Raw genomic sequence first — 17,136 nt, forward strand, 5'->3', positions numbered from 1 at the left:
AAAGAGTGGACTATCATCTGGGAAATTTTAATCAAGTTTATGCAATATGACTTTCCAGAGAACCAGCTTCTATTCTACTATATAAGAACGACTGCATCCCATATAGGCTATTTAATTGTAGTATAGTGACAGCAACTTGACTGTAGACCGCATGCCTGCATACTTTAGATATGTTGTGTTTTGTCTGTTTTATGCACTTTTTTAATGTTTGACAAAGAGGGCCCTAATTTCAGAAATTGTGTTTTGGGAATTGTAAAAAATTAGACTACCATGTTCTTCCGGGTACTTCCCGTTTTGCTTTTATTTACCTTTCGTGCTTTCCGTCAACAGGTGGTTCTGAACAGTCTCCGCAAGTCACACGTTCTAATGTTAAGCGACCGGAAAATAACGAAAGTACAATTTCCTTTATACGGTACAGTATTTCCGGTTAGAAGAAGACGCTTATCTCGTAGAACGAAACAAAGCCATGGATGCCTGAAGCTGATATTGGAATGGCCGTAGTGGCCAAACAGTGGTACTACAACTTCGATGACGTCTTTTTGTCCCAGGAATACTTTTCCCCAGTTACATTTGCAAAAGAGACGTCTGACAATCAGCGTATAATTGATTTTAAGAAAAAAAAAAATACCCAGCACAAACCCTTTCAAAAAACCCTTATCTACATCATAAGGGTCTTCGACTACAGCTGATTCCAGCTTTCCCCCTCTCTATTTATTTGACTGAGTCGAGAACGGGAGTTCGGAGGCGGGGCTTAAGAAAAACTCTAGGGCGCATAAGCACAAGGCCCCGGATGATCCGGGTACTTTATGAATCTACAGTCGCTCTATTTTGGCTTCATGCGCTCCTGAGCAACTCTCATAGGAATGAACGATGCCCCGCCTCCGACGCTGTATCCAGTTCTCCATACATCTATGACCCAGGTTAAGCTTGAACCACATGGATAAAATGTTATGGTTCGTATGGTTCTACATCATGCATACCGGTTGACACGTGTTTGTCGAGATTGACTAGTGAGTGGACAACGTATTGCTTACAACTCAATTTAAAAACACAAACGTATGTTTTTACGGCTTTGGTATTAGTGAACCTAACTAACCGCTGTATGATTTGTTTCTGCCTGTAGCACGGAGCTAAACATGCTGAGCCTGCTAACAGAATATAGCTTCACTTGCGTTAACCAGGTAATAACGTGAGTGTACTGCAACGTTAGCTAACCTACGGTATGTAATCCGGGACAGATATACAATACAGTGGTTAGTCTATTGTGAGATGACATAGCTAAAAGGAAGCGATAGAGGCAGAACGTATTCAATGTTAGCTTGTTGTGCTATCGAACTCTCACATGCTTGACAGAGTTGTATACCATTGTTTAGCTACTTGTGTTTGTGGCTTAATAACTTTACACTATTTACTAGCTTTACGATACCGTTTATGCTCTCCATGCATATAATGTTAGGTTGCAACAATCTTTCCTTACTTTTTTCAAGTTGCAAAATTGTTGTAGTGTGGACTAAAGCTATTCTGGTTAAATGCTATGATGCAGAATTCCCCCGTTTTCTTTGCACGCTCTGAGACAAAATCCCTTATCTAGATATTTTGCCTCAATGACGGCTCATAATGCGCCAGTATTTTGAAGGGTTAATGATTAAATATTTAATATAAAGAATATGTAATGTCAGGAAAGGTAATACTTTGTTATTATGATAATTCAGTCTGATAAACAATCAAACAAGTTCAGTACATTGTGTAACTAATACTACTAATACCAATAGAACAAATAATAATAAAGTCTATACCAAAGTAACATAAAACAGTAAACCTCAAGAAGTCCGCATCACTTTTTTATATCAAGTTAATACAAAAGTATTATGATGATTCCTAAACATTACAATATTATTAATATACAAATGTATACAGTCTGCCAACAAAAAAATCAGACTTTTCTGGAAAAACAACTCCAGTGCAAACATTTTAATAGTAATCCCTAGCTTGTTTAATGGTTTTTCCACATTATTGGGCCCATATCATTTAAAGTTCTGTAAATGTTGATTCATTTCTGTCTTCTAATATTGGCTTCATTTGTTTGTCATTATTTTTCCAGCCGTAGGGCCCACATACTTCAACACCGGTCTGTCAACATTTTACGAGCAAGCATGAGCAGCCTGGATCAACACCAGCATCTCCATCCTAGTTGCCCTGACAAAACAACAGTCTCCAGTGGTTCATCAGACACCCATGAGCTAGCCAAGGAGCCTCTTCAAGGTCTAAAATTGGCATCACATGCAGTTCTGGAGAAGGCGAAGGAGAGGGGCAGGTTATTATGCTCTAAATGTGGAGGATCAAGGATGTTCTTCTGCTACACATGCTGCTCATTACTTGGTGTCAGCCATCAAGAAATCCCTGTGATCAAGGTCAGTTAGAGGTCAGAACTATCTTGATTGTTATTTTGAAAGAGTTGCTGTAATAATTGTGTGGATGAACTGTAACTATGTTCTGGAGGCAACTCTAAATATTGTATTTGTCGCTCAGCTTCCTCTGAAGATAGATATCATCAAGCATCCCAATGAGACGGATGGCAAGAGCACTGCAATCCATGCCAAGATTCTTGCACCCAGCGACGTCAACATATACACCTACCCCTGCATACCTGACTATGAAAAGAACAAGGTTAGTTGTTTTACATCCTGAAAAAATGTTGTTTAACACATACACTCTTCTTTTTGTACACATTTGAGTGTCATTGTGAAGCTGCACATTCTGTGGCTGAAAATAACACAAATTTTCATGATCAATTAATCTGCCCATTATTTTTTCCAGATTGTATGGGTACAAGAAATAAGGAAAACTGCTGCTTAATTTCCTTCTTGTACCCATTTGGGAAAATTCCTCTGTACGTGCACCTTTATTTCTCTTTTTAATTAACATTACATTTTTTATCGCAAGCATAATAAATACCATCATTGAACTGTAAATAAAGAAAAAGTGCACAAGCCTTGTGTGCTTATTCTATTTGATAGCTTTCAACTGACATTTCTCAGGTTTTTCAACTGATTTTGCTTCGTTCAACAAAGTTGTCCTGTGCTTCTTAATATTAGTATGTATAAATTGACAACAAATTGAAGAACGAAAGTATCCAGTCTTGGTTCGTATGACGATGCTAGGCTCTGAATCATTGTTATCACTCTGCCTCTCTAGGTGGTGTTGGTGTTCCCGGGTCCAGGGGCTGTCTCAGTTCTTGACATGATCCAGTGTTTGCACGACATGACCGACAGCAGGTCATACCGCTCCTCTGGTGAACCCTGCCTAAAGAGGCTGAAAAGTGAGGAAATAACAGGGGCCACACATACTGCTGACAGCCTGGGGTCAGGGACCCCAGATGAAGCAAAGGGCTTGGAGTCCAGGGTGTATCCCTTACAGAGGGTGGTTTTCATTGACAGCACATGGAACCAGACCAACAAGATCAGCACAGATGAGAGACTGCAAGGTAATCATGACGGATTGCATCTGTGCAGCTTTTTAAAGAGCTCTGGCTGCTGGTGATTATTAGGGGCAAATGTACTTCACCCACAGCGCTATTTAACATGATCTCACTCCGTGTTCGCGTGTTCTCCTCCAGATATCCTCCGGGTGGAGCTGAAGACGAGGAAAACGTGTTTCTGGCGGAGTCAGAGGGGCAAACCAGACACCTACTTAGCTACTATCGAGGCTATTTATTATTTTCTCAAGGACTTCCACAAGCATTGCCTTGCTCAGGAGTACAACGGAGAATATGATAACCTTCTCTTTTTCTACTCCTACCTACACTCAGTTGTCAACAAATCAAAGCAAGAAAAGAAAGATCTGCTGGAAAATGAGAAAGAAGCTGAAGCAGCTAAAAAAGACTTAGGATCTGTAGCTGAAAGGTAGATTTACTTGCAAGCCCTTTTGTGGTTTATTTTATTTATTACTGAGTTATACATTTTTTTGTAAATACTATTTGCTTAGAAATATGCAATAAAACACAAAAGGATTACAATTGCAAAACATGAATGCTGTGTTTGTTATACGAGTAAAACATAACAAATAGCTCTGTCATGTAGATACTACAGTTGCAATAAACTGGATTATAGCAAGCTATAAAATCAACATCATTTAGGGTATTTTTATAAACCACTTGAATCCATCAAATTTATAGTGAGTATGGTGCCCTACTTACATATATAATGTTTTGTGCAAGGAAATTGACATCAGAAATGTTAGAATACTATTTATTTACAAATCAGTACAATTTCATTTGAGTTATTTATGTCCCTTATTTTCTTAAAAATTATCTTATGAATTTGGCTATCTTTGTAATAAAATCACATTTGTTGCAGACCCAATAAAACCATAAATATATATCCTGAAAGCTTATAGTGAAAATCTGTCAACAGGTCTCTGTACTTCATAGTTTCTGTCAATAATGCTAAGCTAATGGGGGGTCTTTAGTAGTAGGCCTCTCTGATCTTTGCTTGCAGGCTGTCACATGTCTTCTTGGCATCTCCCAATAACATTGATGTGTTGGGCTTGTAGAAGATGGGGTTATCTACTGCGGCATAGCCCACACCCAAGGTACGCTTCATCACTATCACCTGGAGTAAAGTGTGAGAGTGGATAAAGTCACTTTCTCATTCACAGAAAAAAATGATGCAGTGATATTGTCGGAGTGCAATACATATCAAAAGTAATTTTATAAAGTGCTGACCAACCTGTTTGGACTTCCACACCTCCAGAACTGGCATTCCAGCAATTATGGAGTTGGGATCTTCTTGTGCTGCAGAGTTCACTGTGTCATTGGCTCCGATGACAAGTGTCAAGTCCGTCTCTGTGGGCCACAGACGTTTACACATTTATACAAAATATGGAAAAAATGCTTGAGTAATGCTCTGCGTTTTTCCTCACTGATGTCATTGGGTTTCCCAGCACCACACTTATCTCCCGCTGTCATAAACAGAACCATGTGTCTCACACTGCATTCCTGGTTGCTAAGAAAACAAGACTGTTGCCCTGATAACACAATGCAACACAAGGCTGCTCCATGTGCAAATGAAATGAGGATGAGATTTTTTCAAGAAAATGAATATCGTAATTTTGTCTGACACCTTCCTGTCAACCATGTGGAGCTCTCTGTAGGGAAATAACTAAAGTGTACCGGGGAAGTCGTCATTGATCTCATCCATCTCCAGCACCACATCGTAGGGAACACCAGCCTCAGCCAAGAGGACGTTCAGCTGGCCTGGCATACGACCGGCTACGGGATGGATACCAAACCTGTCCGAGATGGAAGTTATTACTTCAACACTAATTGATGGAAATTACATTTTTCTCTTATCAATTTTGCTGCTCCAGTAGTGCCACATCGACACATGGACCTGTGTCTTTCTAAACAAGTTCAGATTGTTCTATTAATTCATTAAGATATTTCACGGAAAAAGGTAGCAACATAACACATATGTATTATAATGATTATACTGATGATCCAGAAAGTAAGTAGATTGTTTATCATCAGGTGAAAGGGAATATACCATTGACTACTTTATATCGTTTTAATGAAAACAGATCTGTAGTTGTAAAATAAAGGAAGTGAAAAGTACAATATCTCTCTGAAATTTGGTGGAATATAATAATAAGGTAAAATAATCAAGTCAAATCTGAACATAGCAATAAAGTAGTTGAATAAAAGTGCTTAAAAGGCCACTTCTGTGTCCTTGTCAGTACTGTGTAGTATACTTTAGAAAGTGATTTTCCACTGCAAACAGGACATTTTGCAAATACACATTTCTGGTGTTTGTAAGACCTCTAAAAAGGCACTAAATGGAAGCTTTTGCAGTCATTTTGTATGTAAAAAATATCATGAGTGCAGATTTTCACCTGACACTCTTGCCCTGTTCCTTCAGCATCTTCACCATGTCTGCAATCGGGTACTGGGCTTTTGCTGCACACAGACCCCAACCTAAGAACAGACAGCAAACACACACAGAGAATAAAGATGCAATAGCATACACAATGTCATTTTAATCTGAACTTCAATTAACCTAGTGTCTTAGAGGTTGTTTAAATCCTTCCTTGTTGATGGAGCCTATTATCCAATAGCATTTCTTATTCTGGATTTGCATTTTGTTTATGGCTCCATTGTAATAAATAACCCCTTTTAAAATAAAGAACAGTAGGGGTTCAATAACAATAAACCCTGTGATTCCTCTACGCTTCATTCTTTCCTTTGTCCCCCCTCTCCCTGTCCTCATCTACCACAAGTCTCCTCTCTGTGTTTAATCATAGTGGTTCAATAGTCTGAGACATTTTCTCCTGAAACCATTCTCATGTGTGGTGTGGCTTTTGGTTCCCTGCGTGCAAAGAACTTCTTTCCCTGGGTCTGCCTAACCTTTGTTTAACCCTGGTGGTCCGGTACCTTGTAGAGTTCAGCATTACCCTTAATCAAGTTTTTTGAAGCCAGTGGCCAGTAACCCGTATCTTATAATTCCCCAGACAACCGGAGCCTTCTGTTTCTTCACTGCCGTGCTTTGTTGTTGACAGCGCATGGAGAAATCTTGAGTCTGGAATCAATAGCTATTATGACTTTTCACTGTTTCTGTAATCGAACCAACATGTTGGACCACACATCTGTCTTTGCATTGGTTTGGAGCCACTTGAAAACAACAGCAATTAAAGTATTCAAGTGTTCTTTTTGTGTTTCTTCTTGATGAGGCCACTTGACAACAACTCAGTTGTCAGACAAGTCTTGCATTTTTCGTTCAATAAATGAGGATGTGGTCCCCATCTCACACTAAAAATCAAATGTATCATACTTTACGCTCTGATGATAAACATACACTGACACTCAGGTCCAGGTGGCTGCAGGATCATATGTGGGCCAACTGCTCCCTCGTGTGGTTTCCCCTGCTTCAATATATATATTCTGAGTTTAATTAATTACTGCTGTATCAATTACACAAGATCCTGGAAATGTTCAATAGCCTTGTGATTTCTTCTAGCTTTTCAAGGGGTGGTGCTGCGAAAACAGTTTTGATCCTCATTTTGGCTCAGCACAGTCTTGTTGTCAGATGAAATTAATCAGAGAGTGATGGTTGATGTAATTTATCCAGACAGTCTGAAAAGCTGCAGCTGGAGCGCACAGGAGGATCCACAAGAGAATCTGGTTTTAAAGTCTTAGTCTTTAATCTCAACCCAAATCTTGTTATAAACCTATCTCTCCTAAAGGGCACTGGTCTTTTTCAGGAGTGTCTCCACTCACAGGAGGAGAAGCTTTTGACTCCGTACATTTGAACATTTAATTAAAGTTTAATTATGGGTAATGTCTGTCTCTCTGAAAGCTCTGGTACATCCCCTTTCTTTTGTTTGCCTTGGAGAGACAGGCAGGGATGCCAATAATGCATAAATATTATTTACATTTTCTCAGTTATATCTGGCTCCTATAAAATGTATCCTTAATTTTGGCACATATATTACGTTTTCTGCCCCCCCTTAGCAGGCGAGCTAATATGTAAATATTAGCCACAAAATTCATTATAATCAGCAGTGAACTCACAGATGGCTTGTGTTGCGTGAACTGTGGGTACCTGGTGTGATGATGATGCTGCTGGCTTCTTTGACTATGTCAATGGTCTGGTCCAAGTTGATCTCAGTGTGAGTGCCAACAATCTCCATTGGCTTACCCCCCGCAGTGGAGGTGGTGCCGTACCCACCCAGGATCACATTGGGCAGGGAGCGGTTCATAGCCTTAGGAGAGAAGAGGACACATACTCAGGTAACTGTGCAGGTTCACACATGTGGCTGGATACATGTGCTGCTACTCACCACACACATGATGTAGGAGAGGATGGCACCGGAGGAGCCAATCAGAGCTCCCACGATGGTCATCAGATTGTTGTCCAGCAGGAAGCCTTCAGCGCATAGCGCCCATCCAGAGTAGCTGTTCAACACAGTGATGACCACGGGCATGTCAGCGCCCCCGATGGCTGCCGTCAGGGTGACACCCTAAGGGGGAGATAGTTGTCCAGAATTAAAACAAGTATGTCAGTAAGTCAAAATAAAGCTAATAAAAAACAACTTGTTTCATATGCAACAATATTCAAAGGGGTTAATTGGAATCTGCAACAACAGATGAGCTTTTTTAAGGATTGGTTTCTCCTCCTATCAAGTATTTTATCATCAGAAAATGTTTACCTACACAGAGTCACTGATCAACTACCAACATCTGCTCTTAATACAAATATTATTTAATCCATGTGTTTAAAAGAGAGATTGGATTACATACCAGCATATAAGAAGAGAGAAAAAACATTACTTCATTGGAATAAATGGATGAATGTCTTATTGAAAGAAACTTTGAATAATAATACCACATTTCATTTCTATAGCACACTTTAAAAACAACATTATCTCAAGATGCTTCCCAATGCTTTTCAATACATTAGTTATTTTAATATATTATGGCTTAGTGTAGTATTGAGACTCACCATAATAGTGGAAAGCCCAGACACGCCAACTAGACAGCCCATGCCAGTACCATAGCTGGTACTGAGCATGAAAGGCACTATGCCTCCCATCGACATTGCCATCAGGCCGGCATTCATCATGTGTCGTCCTGGCAACAGCAGGGGGGAGGAGTCCAGGATTCCTATAACCAAAAAACACTTTTAAAAAAAAGCTGGAGGTAATTGCCAAACTTTCGTGAGGCTAAAGGGGAAGATAAAACATGTAAACACACCTTACTCTAAAGCAGGGTGGCGTGTCTTCGAACTCTTCAAACTCTACATCCATGAACCCACTACCCATAGGAAGTTATCCAAAAAGCTCAAGTGTGCCTCTTGATCAGTTACACTGCAATGTAAATTAGTGACCACCCCCCCTCCCCCGGCTCTGGCCAGGATTTACCAGAGGATCTGGGGCTTTAACTAGATGAAAGAGACAATCAGTGCCAGAGGACGCAAAGCTCAGTGTGTTTATCTAGATATTAGTGTGTCTGTGTCAAATAAAGAACAATGATCAGACCTTAAGGACATACTGTACAGACTATATAACAAATGCACAATAGAAGATGTTACAAATGGTTTTTAAGTTTGAACCATTACCTTGAAGCTTGCCGTAGGCCACCAGTGAGCCACTAAAAGTGACGCCTCCAATATATGTGCCCAGATACGCGACTGTCTTGAGTACGCCGGCAGCAGGGTGGGTGTCTAGGTGGGGAAACTCAATCATGTACTCAGCAACGCAGGTGAATACCGCTGCCAGCCCCACAAGGCTGTGGAAGGCTGCCACGAGCTGTGGCAAGTCTGTGATTTCAATACGCTTGGCAATGGTCAGACCTGAGAAATGAAGACCCAACAAACAACGGATATCAGTAAGTTGCGACAGTTTATCTGGCTAAGTCAACAATTGTCATGCACACTGGCTTCAATTGAATACAAAAGATTAAGAAAATATAAAAAATATTAAGAAAAACAAGACATAGTTAAAAAGGTAAACACCTGCTTTCAGTTACTTTACTCTAACAATCAGGGCCTGATCTTTCAAAGCAGCATAGGGTGACTAATTTAACATTAAGTAAACCCTCATGCTCCTCTGCCTGTGTGTGCATGTTGATTAAATCGTCATTTATCATCCTGCTTTCTCTAATAGCTTCTAATGTTTGTTCACACATGATGACAAAATCCACTCATCTTGGTATCTGGACAGGATGATTAATGTTCTGTTATGAATTAGCGAAAATATTCACACTCCTCAAAGACCGGAGCAGTCGCATGCAAAGTTAATAACATCTTACTCATTCATGGTGGTCTTCCAAACAAACTGTTGAACTTCAAAAAGAGCCATGCCTGAGCCTTATTAATGTTGTTTCTTTTGGAGAATAAAACCCACAGAGGCCTCTTTGGTAGTTAACGCCATTACCAATACTTCTTAGCATGCTTTCCTAAGGGCTTTGGATAGTGAATGACAAAAAGATCTGTTCTATGCTGCAACTGAAACAATCAGTGCCAGATTAGGCTTTTTACAGCGTGTATATCAGCATGCGTATTTCAATTGTAGATCCTCTAAACGCAGGACGCTTCCTACCCAGGGTTCCCCCAGTGGCCATGGCCAGAGACATCTGAGACAGCAGCTCTGGTGAGGGCTTCAGGGCACCGAGGGTGGCAGCGATGCCCCCTGCTACTCCCATCATGCCCAGGGTGTTCCCCAAGCGACTGGTGCCCTGGGCAGAGAGGCCAGCAAGCGCTCCGACACAACACAAGCCTGAGCCCAAGTACATCATCTGAGGGAAAAAAAAACAACACATGTTTTACTTCATTGTAGAGTTCTCAGAGGTAGAGCAACCACCCACTGCAGCTCAAGGGCCAGTTCAGTCTGAACCATAGACTATATATTAGGTATATATACAATCTATGATCTCAACCCCTGACAGTTTTTCTGGGCAAAATAGAAAGACATATTTAACAAGTAGAAACTTACAGTTACATTTGTACATCAATTTGTTAACCTATATTATTTGTTTTAACAAATTATTTGTTTTAATTAATGCAACATTCCTACTGTGAACACAACCATATTCATCTTAAGTAGCACTTACTTATGACAAGCAAGTTGTACTAGCTCTGTTATACTTAAAAACGCTACTGTGGCCTTCAGGTAACCTAGCGCCATAAAAGCATTCTTAGTTTCAGCTGATTATAAACCACTGAAATCATAGTCTTGCACATTATATTATATGTCTGCTAATAGACCCCCTAAATGATAAACAATGGACCTTTAATACTGGTTATTTGTATATTAGTTTTGTTGTATTCTTATTATATTCCTGTGACCTGCTCGATGTTGTATCCAGCAGCCACCGAGGCTCCATATCCCCCAACAAACACAGTCCCAGGGAGCAGGTACAGGTAGTTGTACTCAGGAGGATCAGTAGGACGCTTGAACATGTCCAACATCCTCTGTGTGATCAGGAAACCACCTGCATATACGAAGAAAGAAAATGAATTGTACGTTTTCATTTGATTTGGCAGATAATGATTTTTCAGTTTTTATTTTTGTGATTTAGTGCTGAATGTCAAACCGGCCATGTTGATGGAGGAAACAAAGGCAGCTGCTAGAGCCAGACTCTCAGGCACAGAGGAGGGTGTGAGACCCCCACCCATCAGCACCAGACCTCCAACTGCTGTCAGACCTGCCAGAGAGGACAAACAGATCAAAAAATTAATAAAATAGAAACAGATTTAGATTTATCATCAGATAAACATCAATACATTTGGACAAAATCCCATTATTTTGACTCTGACCTGAGATGGCGTTGGTAACAGACATGAGGGGTGAGTGCAGGGCGGAGGTCACGCCCCAAACAGTGTGGTATCCCACAATCCCAGCCAAGCCGAATGTGGTGACCATCTGACTGAAGGCTGCGTTTGGGGAAACTATGCCCAGAGCCAGACAGGTGGAAACACCTGCAGAGAAACAGAGCAGTGTTGTTGTTATGTTTCCATAACGATGCAGTGGAGAAAAATATGCAGTTGTGTTTTTCGCTCTTTTTTCACTATTAAAGCAATGGAACAAGAACCCACTTTTATTTCCATGATAGTTTATGTAAGTGTGATGATTCATAGTTTCTTTAAAACTTCAAAGAGACAAAAAATGTCTTCCAATTATAAACGTAGGGCCTATTTTCAAATGCCATTAAGACTTGGCAATCTCTGTGCTCTGCATAGTACATTTATTTTGGAGAAAGGCTAAAACTTTTCAAATGTGATATTGTTGATGGAAGTATTGCTGCAACTTACAGATAATAAATGTGCATACCTTTTTTCAACAATCTTTTCTTGGCCTTTCTGTTTTAATGGATAGTAAAAGCTTTGATAGAGACATGAAAGGCATAGAGAGAGAGAGAATGGTCTATTCAGTGCCGTTCGTTTGGAATTTGTTCTTGATCAATCGATTCATCTTTTATTCATAAATCATAAAGTTTTGGAAGTTTTTTTCCCATGGCAGCATTCTCAGGTCCATGGGGATGTCTTAAGATTGCTTTTTTTGTATAAAATGTTTGACCGTTTGCTTGAAAGCTTTATTTGGATCTGTCACATACTGGCTAGCAAAATGTAACATCATGGTAAGAATGATAAATAAAAAACGTTGTACCATTTGAGAATTTAGGACATTCCAAGCTAAGTAATACAATGATGTGGACATTTAGCCTGAATATATCTGCTTGTATCTGAGTGTTTGTGTCTAACCTGCAGTGTAGACGCCAGCAGAGGTCATGGTGCGTTTGAAGGGAGAGATCACCGCTGCTTTCTCAGCTTTCAGCTCTGCGACTGTTTTCTGTTTCACTGGGGCTGGGGGGACTGTTTTAGGGAGTGGGGCCGGGAACATGTCTTTCCCTTCCTGGGTACATTGTAAAACACACAAGAGTATCAGTGTGAGAAAACAGAGGATGTCCACAGAGTTTTGCGTGAGAACCAGACATCAAGACTTGGAGTCTTGCATTGTGGGAGATCTGGCCTGGATGGTGGGAGCACTCAAACCCAAACTCACGAACCACAAAGGAGATTACACTGAACAAACAGCAATCATGAACCAGTTAGCAGTGGTTTTGAAATACAAATTCTCTTTTAAGGGGTCTGAATAATGCTCAGTTTAAAAAGAGGTAAACTGATATGTCCTATTGAGGTTGCATGCCTTCTCTGCCATAAACAATTTGTCAAAAGACAAAATTCCTGGAAAAGTATATTTTGAAACCTTTACAACATTCTTGCTGGGATCCAACACGAGCTGTTCCCATCTGGGAGAGGGTTTTTAGTACCAATTTGGAACAGTAAAATAACATGACATGGTCTGATGCAGAGAGGGAGGGAGGCTGCCATTAGACAGTTATATCAAAGGCAAAACCTACCTTCATAACAAGAGTCCCACGGATGACATGGTCAATTGTTCCATAGTCAAATTCATCTTTGGGAACATAGTGGAAGTATTCCTTGTCTGGGCTAATGGCCTTCAGCAGCTTTAGGACGTTGTTTGAATACAATGTGCTGGCCTGTGTTGCCATGCGGCTGGGCAGGTCTGTGTAGCCAATGTGAGTTACTCCCTAGTAAAGGAAAAAAATACATTATTTGTACATTTTTCATAAAGACAGGCTTCCATCAAAGTCTAATGGCTATGCGGAGATCTCACCTTGTAAACGTACAGCTCTCCAGGCTTGGTGGTCTCAATGTTGCCCCCTGCCTCTGAGGCCATATCCACCACCACAGAGCCATCCTTCATCGACTCCACAAACTCTTTCTTGATCAGAATGGGAGCTCGCTTTCCTGCATGGAAACAGGAAACACAGGGACAGCTGTTCATAATATAATTTAATCTAGGGAAAGCGAAGCGGCATGTATATTTTTTCTTTCCCACAAGGGGGCAGAAAAATATTCAGATCTGCATCAAAAAGGGCTTATTTAGTTGTTATAAAAAGTTAAGCACACCGATAGTTGGGTTGTAGGTATCTGAAGGTTCCTCACACTGGTTCATTGTTACTATGCAGCAAATTATGATTCCTTTGCTTTAAACACTTAAAGGTATATAACCATAGGGTGAATGCGACTGACCTGGAATCAGGGCAGTGCTGACGACGATGTCGACTTCTTTACACTGCTTGGCAAAAAGTGCCATCTCGGCTTCAATGAACTCCTTGGACATCTCTTTGGCGTAACCTCCAACCCCATCACCAGACTCTTTCAGGTCTACCTCCAAAGGCTCTGCCCCAAATGATTTGAACTGCTCCAGGGCTGCTGGCCTGACGGTCGACAAACAGTCCGATTATTATCAAAGTCAGGATCATCCTACCCATCATCACACAGTTCGACAATTATTATTAATAGTTATTTTCTAACTGATACCTGGTGTCAAACCCTCTGACTATGGCTCCCATCGACTTGGCTGCACCTGCTGCTGCCAAACCAGCCACTCCACCTCCAATAACCAGGACCTGTGTACAGCAGAAGAAATATTGTGCAAGGTGGGGATCTTTGCAGTCAATCTAAAAGTAAAGGGCCATGTTGACCTGCATAATGTGTCAATTTTATTTTATAGCCCAAAGTATAGGCCAAAAGATAGCCGACACATTTGCTTCAGGGAGGTTTACAATCTGTAAAGCATCTAACACCCTGTTTACCTTTTCAACCCTTGCTTTGCATAAGAATAAAATAAAATCCAAAAACTATCCTTTCAACAAGAGAAAAACAATTAAAGAAACCTCAGGAAATATAATTACCACTCTGAGAGGACAAACATACACACTGCACATATATGAAGCTACCTTAGCAGGGGGGACTTTTCCTGCAGCGGTGATCTGACCAGTAAAGAACCTGCCAAAGTGGTTGGCAGCCAGAACCACAGCCTTGTACCTTAAAAACATTGAAGTCACATTCACTGTAAACAGACATTTCTGAGAAGCTAAAAGCACATGATTCAGTGTGAGTTTCCTTACCCAGCGATGTTAGCCATGGAGCTGAGTGCGTCATAGCCCTGTGCGATGGTGACTCTGGGCACCTGGTCCATGGCCAGCACGTTGCTCTGCCTCTCTGACAGCTTTTGCATCAGCTCTGGGTTCTGTGCTGGATAGATGAAGCTCACCAAGGTAGAGTTAGGCTTCAGGAGGTCTGCCTCAGTCAAACTGGGGGCTCGGACCTACAGAAATGTGATAATATCCTGACTCAAACAAACTACAAACAGAAAGGTGCTTATAAGTTGACCAACTATCAGATATGTTCAAACCTTGAGAACCAAGTCTGAGCCAAGGGCTCCTTTGACATCAGTGATGGTGGCGCCTGCATCCTTGTAATGCTGATCAGAGAACTTGGATTCCTCTCCAGCTCCAGTCTCCACCTGCACATTAAAGCCCTGTTTCACCAGCGCCTCAACCCCTGCAGGAGACAACGCCACGCGGCGTTCGTTCTGTAGGGTTTCCTTAGGAACCCCAACCACCAGGTCCTTGTAGAGCACACCTGAACACACATACAGCTGAAAGTTCAGTCTGCAGAGCATAAAAAGCTCTTTAAAATAAATGTATTGGAAGGTTTATGTACAGAAATCAATATCATTGTATAAAATGATTTTTAAAAAACAGGGTAGCTTTTGGTTTTTTTAATATTTTTGTGCAACAACACAAGAGAGCATGCGTAGAGCGGAGATTGTGTGGCCTGGAACAGTGTCAGGTTACAAATTTTTCCTCCATACACGGCATGGTGACCTCGCCATCATGGAGACATTATTAGCAGGTGATTGGCTCAGAGCCAATACACGCAGAGAGGCCTGCACTCCCACACTGACACATTCACAATTCAAACTAAAAAGCACTCAGTAATAGCAAAACTCTCACACACTCTCGGTGACATGTGCCTGGCAAACAGACTCCAAAATCAATGGTCTGTGAACATAATGCTGGACAGGAGTAAAAGGTTTACGTGTCACCTTTAAATGACCTCTTCCATGGCCTCACATGTTAGCAGCTCTACTCTCAGAGTACAGTAAGCATAGCCTCAGTATCACTTCACTACAGCTCTCCCTATTTATGGAAGATCTCTAGCAACCTGCTGCAAACAGTTCATGATCTGTGGAGTTTTCCACTGTTCTTGCCAGGTGGAGGATATCCTAAAGTGAACTCTCATTCCTAAACTCAGAAACAGAGGAAATCAAAACCAAAAGACAGCATGCAGACCTGAGCTGTCATCTTGAAAACTATTGAGAAGGTTAAGCATCCAAATGTGCATTTCCTACCTTTAGAAGCATTTTGGTCCCTTAACACAGGGTAGATCCTGAAACGCCTGCTTCCAGGAATCCTCTGACGGACCCCTTGCTGAAGCAAAGCTACTGAAGAGCTGGAGATGCAGCGCAGGAGGGACGACATGGCCACAGAGCGTCGGGCCCGAGACTCCCTCTTGCTCTTGAATATGAACACAAACAAGCAGAGGTCAGTAAACACTACTTCTGCTTTTGCTGTCAAATAAAAAAGCACATTATAATCCCCCCAAAAAAAGTAGTTCCTGAGCCCCCAAGTCACACAGTCAGGCCGTCTGTGCTGCGAGGCCTACTGACAGCAAAGTGACATTTCAGCTCTGCAGGACACGAGACGCAAACACACACCAAGGGCCCAGGGTTGATTACACACCACGGGCTTGTTCGCGAGATCTGGAATTATGACGGCACAGGGGGGGAAACTGTGCCAAGTCTGGCCTGGTTGTTGTAAGCAGAAGCAGAGAGAACAGGGCAGAGAAATCAGATAAAATGCAGTGGGGCTAGAGGGGACAGTTCAGGACTCAGACAAACGCCTTCAACTCATCTCTATATAAGCATACTACTGTGAAAAACAAGAGGGGGATTTTTATTTGTACAAGTGGTCTTCACCATTAAAGTACATGACAATCACCATTACATAAATAAAAGTGTAGAAACGTGTAGTACCCTGATTTGTGTTTTTAATTTGTGGGTAGAATTGTTGTTTTCCTTCATTCAAAGAATTACAGACCTTCATCCTCCATCTTAAAGTATTTCATTCAGAAATGGTAGAGTTTGTTGTTTGCTTTATTTAGACTTGCCTTTCAGATTTCCAGAAAGAGCAGGTTAATGGTTCAACCTCCTTCAGCAGCAGCAGGGTCACCTGTGAGACGTCCTACCCAAAATCCCCCTCTTCTGCTCGCAGGACGACCTTCCGCAGTTTCGATATCAGTGAACTATTTATGTATAAATAGCAAGTCATGTGACTTCACACATGTACCACCCCTGAGCAGATAAACTCCCAACAGGCGCTGCCAGACTACCTGCGAATTAAAGGCTGGATTAACATGTTTATCACAAATAGTCCTGGTGGTAACTGTTCTTTTTAATGGTATGCATACATGCACGATCCTGCGATAGTCCCTTTAACCTTTTAAGCAAAAACCAAATGCTTTTGCGGTTACAGACACACATATTAACCGAGTAATATCAATTTCACAGGTGTTTATTTTGTTTTCCTACATCTGCTGCATTTTTATTTTCTTGACGCAGGGTGACGCCAGAGCGCCAGAGACAGTTGTAAAACTTTATTGTTGGACAACTACAACTATTTCCTGCCTTGTTTGTTTCTTTCAAGTA

At 41.2% G+C, this 17,136-nt stretch overlaps 2 protein-coding genes across 8 annotated transcripts; one reads left to right on the forward strand and one right to left on the reverse strand.

Moving 5' to 3' along the window:
* Positions 1 to 802: 802 nt before the first annotated feature.
* Positions 803 to 4,595, forward strand: dtwd1 (DTW domain containing 1). 6 transcript variants are annotated; one of them, XM_063881393.1, is made up of 6 exons: positions 908 to 1,010; positions 1,124 to 1,220; positions 2,102 to 2,411; positions 2,530 to 2,667; positions 3,196 to 3,484; positions 3,617 to 4,592. In XM_063881393.1, the coding sequence occupies exons 3-6, from the start codon at positions 2,154 to 2,156 to the stop codon at positions 3,904 to 3,906; spliced, it is 975 nt and encodes a 324-aa protein (XP_063737463.1). In that variant the 5' UTR covers positions 908 to 1,010; positions 1,124 to 1,220; positions 2,102 to 2,153; the 3' UTR covers positions 3,907 to 4,592. The 6 variants fall into 6 exon arrangements, with proteins under 6 accessions (XP_063737464.1, XP_063737460.1, XP_063737461.1 ...); XM_063881394.1 differs by lacking the exon at positions 1,124 to 1,220 and having other exon boundaries at positions 803 to 920; XM_063881390.1 differs by lacking the exon at positions 1,124 to 1,220 and having other exon boundaries at positions 811 to 953; positions 3,617 to 4,593.
* LOC134863112 (NAD(P) transhydrogenase, mitochondrial-like) lies at positions 4,234 to 16,781 on the reverse strand. Of its 2 annotated transcripts, XM_063881388.1 has the most exons (22): positions 16,599 to 16,781; positions 15,781 to 15,946; positions 14,779 to 15,008; positions 14,492 to 14,691; positions 14,321 to 14,408; positions 13,902 to 13,990; positions 13,611 to 13,798; positions 13,192 to 13,325; positions 12,914 to 13,105; positions 12,255 to 12,405; positions 11,310 to 11,471; positions 11,087 to 11,197; positions 10,839 to 10,984; positions 10,093 to 10,288; positions 9,111 to 9,344; positions 8,496 to 8,656; positions 7,834 to 8,013; positions 7,596 to 7,755; positions 5,890 to 5,971; positions 5,171 to 5,289; positions 4,728 to 4,843; positions 4,234 to 4,610 (listed from the first exon to the last, which is right to left on the reverse strand). In XM_063881388.1, the coding sequence occupies exons 2-22, from the start codon at positions 15,908 to 15,910 to the stop codon at positions 4,464 to 4,466; spliced, it is 3,216 nt and encodes a 1,071-aa protein (XP_063737458.1). In that variant the 5' UTR covers positions 15,911 to 15,946; positions 16,599 to 16,781; the 3' UTR covers positions 4,234 to 4,463. The 2 variants fall into 2 exon arrangements, with proteins under 2 accessions (XP_063737458.1, XP_063737457.1); XM_063881387.1 differs by lacking the exon at positions 16,599 to 16,781 and having other exon boundaries at positions 15,781 to 16,127.
* Positions 16,782 to 17,136: the final 355 nt, after the last annotated feature.

Source organism: Eleginops maclovinus, chromosome 4, assembly GCF_036324505.1.
Source record: "Eleginops maclovinus isolate JMC-PN-2008 ecotype Puerto Natales chromosome 4, JC_Emac_rtc_rv5, whole genome shotgun sequence".
Taxonomy (NCBI): Eukaryota; Metazoa; Chordata; class Actinopteri; order Perciformes; family Eleginopidae; genus Eleginops; species Eleginops maclovinus.